Genomic DNA, 6,000 nt, shown 5'->3' with positions numbered 1-6,000 from the left:
GAGTAGGTTTATTTTCCTTATTATTTAAGCCAGCAAGCATTTACAGAAGCCAAGAATAGCAGGGTTAAAATCTCAAACAGCAGTTTTTATATAAGATGGATGCTTCAGTATAATTCTGAATTTCCTTCATTATTGGGAAGAAGGCGTGGAAATAGGGTAGTGATGGCAAACCTTTTTAGCTCGGCGTGGCAGCATTTTGAAAAACCCTAACTTTTAACTCTGGTGCCGTGTCACATATAGAAATTTTTTGATATTTGCAACCATAGTAAAACAAAGACTTATATTTTTGATATTTATTTTATATATTTAAATGCCATTTAACAAAGAAAAATCAACCAAAAAAAAATGAGTTCGCGTGTCACCTCTGACACACATGTCATAGGTTCACCATCACTGAAATAGGGGAAGGCATAGGATGTCTTTCGTGTGTCCCATCCAAGATTGAAGACAGGTTGTAAATAGACATTTATTGGTTGTTTTTGTTTTAAAATAATCTTACAATTTTTAATAATACATGGTTCAAAGATCAAAAGATAGAAAGGGATATATATTGAAAATTGTCCTTATCTCCCAGGATACCAACAATGTTATATCACTGTTCTCCCAGAAATATACTAAACATATATAAGCAATCATGTCTATAATAATAAAAGCATAATATGCTAATTAGACCAGATAACCTTCAGGATGAAGCTGGGGCTATGAGGGAAGCCCGGGCCCTGGGTGCCAGAGGGAAGCCAGTGCCGGCAGCCAGGGGAAGGAAGGCCTACTCTTGCACGAATTTCATGCATCAGGCCTCTAGTTATACATATTTCCCATTTTTACCCAACTGGTGGTATGTGCATCATGTTTGTTTATTTACTTAGCAGTGTATCTTCCCCATATATAAAGAATCTTATCGGTATATAAATATTTCCTTCTTTTAACAACTAAATGTTATTTATTTATAATTTATTTTAATCATTCACCTGTTAATGGATATTTAGGCTGTTTTCAATTTTTCTCTATTACAAATGATGCTACCTTGAATAGATAAGTTATTTCACTTCTTTGTGAGCATATATTTGGATAAATTCTTAAAAATTCAAGGTATTGATATTGCCTTCTATGAAGGGTTGAATATTTACTGGCTGGGAAATAATAAATGTGAAATTATGTGAGGGATTAAAGGTATGAAGAAGCATAAGGGACCAAAACAATAATTGTAGCAGGCTAAGAGGATAAGAATGAGCCTATAGCCAAGAATAGGAGAAAGAGCCACTGGGTTTTGTGGTATGTATATACACGGAATACATTTGTGATTAAAATATACTAATTAATTTCCTCAAATCCTAAATTTTTTTTACTTTTAAAATATATTTGAACTTTAAGATAAACATATATTTGAATTTTAAGTGTAATACTTTGTGTATGAAAACTCTTCATATATTTAAGGAAAAAATACCCTTGCTATTTTCTTTTCAGATTTACATTTAGCATTTGTTTGATCAAGATTTTAACTCCATCCCCAGTGTGTGGTGTGCAGGAGGCAGCCGATCCATGATTCTGATCATTGATGTTTCTCTCTCTGTCTCCCTCTTCCTTCCTCTCTGAAATCAATTAAGATATATTTTTTTAAAAAAGATTTTATTCATTTAATGCATAACTATTTTTTACTTGAAATCTCTCTTCCTCTTTTTATTTCCATAGCCCTGGAAGAAAACGGGATTTTTCCCCTGTATCTTGGAGTCAGTACTTTGAGTCCATGGAAGATGTAGAAGTAGAGAATGAAACTGGCAAGGATATATCCTTTGCAAAATGGCTTATTCTTTAGTAAGCTTATAATGTTGTTTAAGTAGAAGACTTATGTAGTAGTTCCTAAAATGTTCTTTATTACTATTGTTTATTTCATTTTTATTCTCCACCTGTTTGTGTGGCATGGAATATTACCTATAAGTCAATGCCAATATTTTATGTGGCTATAATTGTCTAATGCATGGGGAAGGGATTTAGAATTAAATTTCTGAAACTGGTATATTTCCTAAGGGCCCAGGGTAGAGTTTCATGAGTGAAGTGAGTTGAACTGGTTTTTAGCGTCTAGAAACCAGGGGCTATGCCCTCATTCACGCAAAGGAAAGCATTTTTTTCCCCATTGATAAAATAGTCATACTGGTCTCATGCTTCAAAGACAGAAACTTATATTGAAGTATCTCTTAAGTTTAGAAGTCTGCAGCTTTGCATGTAACTTCATGCTGCATGACTTAGTTTTCTAATCATCATTATTATGACTAATCAAAAACTTCAATGAACAAAGTTTAGATATGTTATCTTTAACTATTCATACTCTTTTCGGGTTTATAAGAGTGGTTCAGAGGGTCCAGTCCTACTCCTTTTGCATGGAGGAGGCCATTCCGCCCTTTCCTGGGCTGTGTTCACGGTAAGTAGTTCATAGTATAAGTTGATATAAATGCAATTATTGTTTACTTTTGGATGAATTTGACTAGCCTAACTCTTCCTTCTGTGTTCACTCTTTGGCTTGATTATAAGAAGGTTATGGATGTGATTTGATTCTGTATTTATTATGGTAGGCCAAATATCACTTGTTCTTTAAGGTAAAGGTTCTTAACTGGGGTGAGCTTCAGTGCATGATTTCTTCAAACGGTTTGTAAAATGTTTTACATATATTTCATTGGGATGAGGGGGATGGAATTTGTGTCTTGTCAAAAGTGGGGTCTGTATTTCAGTGATCTAAGTAAAGGAGAAGCAGACATATTCTATTGAGGTGCTTTAAATACAGATAATGTCTATCTTTTATTTATCTCCCTCATAGAGCCTATTGTACTTTATACATAGAGATGTCCCATAAGTATTTGGGAAATAATCCTTCTTTTTTACAAATAATGCTTTGCACTTAATGGTATCTGTGAGCTATTAGGAAGTAAGCAATATTTGGTTGATGATAACCTGGTCTAGAATAGAGGATGTGTATCTGTGTGAATGCTGTTAGTTGTGGGTCTTCCTAATATCCTTGACTCAGGTGGGGTGGTCCATGTGTAAAGAGAGATACTGCTAAGGAAGATACTGGCAATATTCCTATATAAAGTAAAATTGTCATATCTTATGTGTATCAAGCAGATATACATACGTCCTCTGTTTACCACTAGGGAGTCTGAGGGACAGAAAATGGGAGCAGTTGGGAATGCAGCACTAGGTACCCAGAGCCAGATGAGTGTGGAGCTGAAGAGGCTTCCGAATAATCATTTCATTTCTGGCAGGATTATTGGGATTAAGTATAAAATCACCATCTGGCCTCTTCTTTTAGAATATGAATTCCTTGAGAACAGGGTAATGTCTTACTCTTTCTTGTTTCCCAAATGCCTGAAACAATTCTTGACACATAGGTACTTATTCAACTGTTATTAAATGATTTGTCCCCTGCTTTGTTTGCTACTTCCTATCTCTTGTTTTAGGATATAGCTGTATGATTTGCCCATAAGTGCCAGGCTCTTTCATGTGTCTAGAGACCTTTGTTCTCCAATAGAGATATAATGCCAGCCATATATGTAATTTTAAATTTCAGAGTAGGGATATTAAATAGCTAAAAAGAAACAGATGAAATTAATTTTAACATGTTTTACTTAATCCATTGTACCCAAAATCTTATCATTCCGACAGGTAATCAGTCTAAAAGTTACTGTTGAGATATTTCACGTTATTTTTTATACTGTCTTTGACATCCAGTGTGTCTTTTATACTTATAGCACATTTCAATTTGGACTAGCCACATTTCAGGTTCTTAGTAGCATAGCTTTAGACATGTACATTCCTCTACTACAGGGGTCCTCAAACTACGGCCTGCGGGCCACATGCAAATACAAATATTGTATTTGTTTCCGTTTTGTTTTTTTTACTTCAAAATAAGATATGTGCAGTGTGCATAGGAATTTGTTCATAGTTTTTTTTTTAAACCATAGTCCAGCCCTCCAACGGTCTGAGGGACAGTGAACTGGCCCCCTGTTGAAAAAGTTTGAGGACCCCTGCTACTAGATTGTAAGCTTTTTTGTTTTGTTTTGTTAGTCCTCACTAGAGGATATATTTTCCATTGACTTTTCATAGAAAGTGGAAGGGAGGGAAGTAGGGAAGGGGAGGAGAAAGAGATTATGTATTTATTATGGTAGGCCAAATATCACCTCGTTTTTAAAAACATGTATTTTTATTGGTTTTTTTACAGAGAGGAAGGGAAAGGGATAGAGAGAAACACCGATGAGAGAGAAGCATCGATCAGCTGCCTCCTGCATACCCCCTACTGGGGCTGTGCCTGCAACCAAGGTACATGCCCTTGACCGGAATCGAACCTGCGACCCTTCAGTTTGCAGGCCCACACTCTAACCACTTAGAAAAACTGACTAGGGCAGTGGTCAGCAAAGTCATCAGTCAACAGAGCCAAATATCAACAGTACAACGATTGAAATTTCTTTTGAGAGCCAAATTTTTTAAACTTAAACTATATAGATAGGTATATTGTTATTAACTTAATTAGGGTTCTCCTAAGGCTTAGGAAGAGCCACACTCAAGGGGCCAAAGATGTGGCTCGCAAGCCGTAGCTTGCCGACCAGGGGCTAGATCAATTGTAAGCTTTTTTAGAGGTAAAGATCATAGTTTATTTTTACCTAGTACATATTGTATGCTCAGGGATGTTTTTCTGAAATGAACAAGTAATAGCATCATTTTCCTAATGTAGCAGCTATAGTAATAAAATATACTCCATTTGCCCTGTACCAAGGTCAGAGCCCCCAGAAGTAGCTCATGTACCATGACTTGCCTGGCTCTGCTCTAAGCTAATACACTGTCACAGGGCAGCTAACATGTTGAAGACGTGTAAGGAAAGAGGCACTGTCTTAATTGTCATGTCACATTCAGATAACTGCACTGAAACTTGCTAGGGATACTGACTCCAGACCGCCTCATAAGAAATTTGGCAAAAAGTAGTCTGTGGATAGGAAAACCAAGGATAGTTCTTAATGGGTTACAAGGTTTTTAAAACTTTTAAGAATTACATATGTAGGCTAGAGGTGGCTTCACTGTATACTTTGAACTTTGAGCAGCTCTCTAATAGTCTGGTGGAAAATCAGAGGTAACATTACCTCTTTGAGCATTCAGAATCCTTAGAGATGAGGGATCCAGGTAGGGCTAGAACATACTTCCCACAAACAGCGATTGCTTTTGACACTAAAAGAAGGAACAATGAAGTGGAGTTCAGAAGATGTGATTTCTAGCTCCAGTTTTACCAGTACTCGTAATACATCCTCGTGGAAGTTATTTTAGCCCTTGAGCAAGCCACATAAGCCTTTCTCTAAATACAGTCTCTTTAGGCTTCAAGGCTTCTTTGAAGATTATTTGAAATAATGAATATAAAAACTTTGTAGACTATAAAGCCTTGTACAAATACTATAATAAGCTATTTGTTGGCATGTATTGATATTAAATATTTTTATCCATTGATTGGAACAATGAAATAACATGGAAAGTACCTGGCATAGAGGAGGTGATTGATAAATAGCTGCTGACATTATTATATTTGTTATTATTGTAGAAGATATCTCTTTTACCAAGATATATTCTACAGATTACAAATTCCATGAGAAATGAATGAAATAGGGATTTTGTGATTAAATGAGTTTGAGCAATATTACATATGATATCCTTTTCTTATTCTCTCTTGGAAATTCATCCTGCATATCAGTATATTATTAAAGCCTTTAGGATGTTTTTCGAAGTCTATTAAATTTCAACTATGTCTCCTAAATGTATTTGACCACTTGATTCCTTTTTTCTGAAACAATTGAATCTGAAGTGTCTACTAATTCTCACACTTTGTGAAACTCCTTTTGTAGATAAATCACTGTGTCCCAGTTGCTTACCTGGTTTACTTGTGTAACCAAGGGAATTCTCTACCACTCAATTGACTTAATAATAGCTTGGACTTGGCTGGTTAAATTTGCCTGCCCTTTTTTTTGTTAT

At 35.5% G+C, this 6,000-nt stretch overlaps 1 protein-coding gene across 5 annotated transcripts in view; it reads left to right on the top strand.

Annotated features, from left to right (window-relative positions):
- The window catches only part of PPME1 (protein phosphatase methylesterase 1), a 40,274-nt gene that overhangs the window by 4,586 nt on the left and 29,688 nt on the right, over nucleotides 1-6,000 (top strand). For all 5 annotated transcript variants that reach the window (XR_001512186.1, XR_001512187.1, XM_006777930.2 and 2 more), the window contains exons 2-3: nucleotides 1,690-1,783; nucleotides 2,324-2,416. Coding sequence is in view for 3 of the 5 variants with exons in the window: in XM_006777930.2 (XP_006777993.1) it covers nucleotides 1,690-1,783; nucleotides 2,324-2,416 (187 nt within the window). In the remaining 2 variants the exon portion in view is untranslated. The remainder of the gene's footprint in view (nucleotides 1-1,689; nucleotides 1,784-2,323; nucleotides 2,417-6,000) is intronic.

Source organism: Myotis davidii, unplaced genomic scaffold, assembly GCF_000327345.1.
Source record: "Myotis davidii unplaced genomic scaffold, ASM32734v1 scaffold169, whole genome shotgun sequence".
Taxonomy (NCBI): Eukaryota; Metazoa; Chordata; class Mammalia; order Chiroptera; family Vespertilionidae; genus Myotis; species Myotis davidii.
This window is presented reverse-complemented; position numbering and strand designations above follow the sequence as displayed.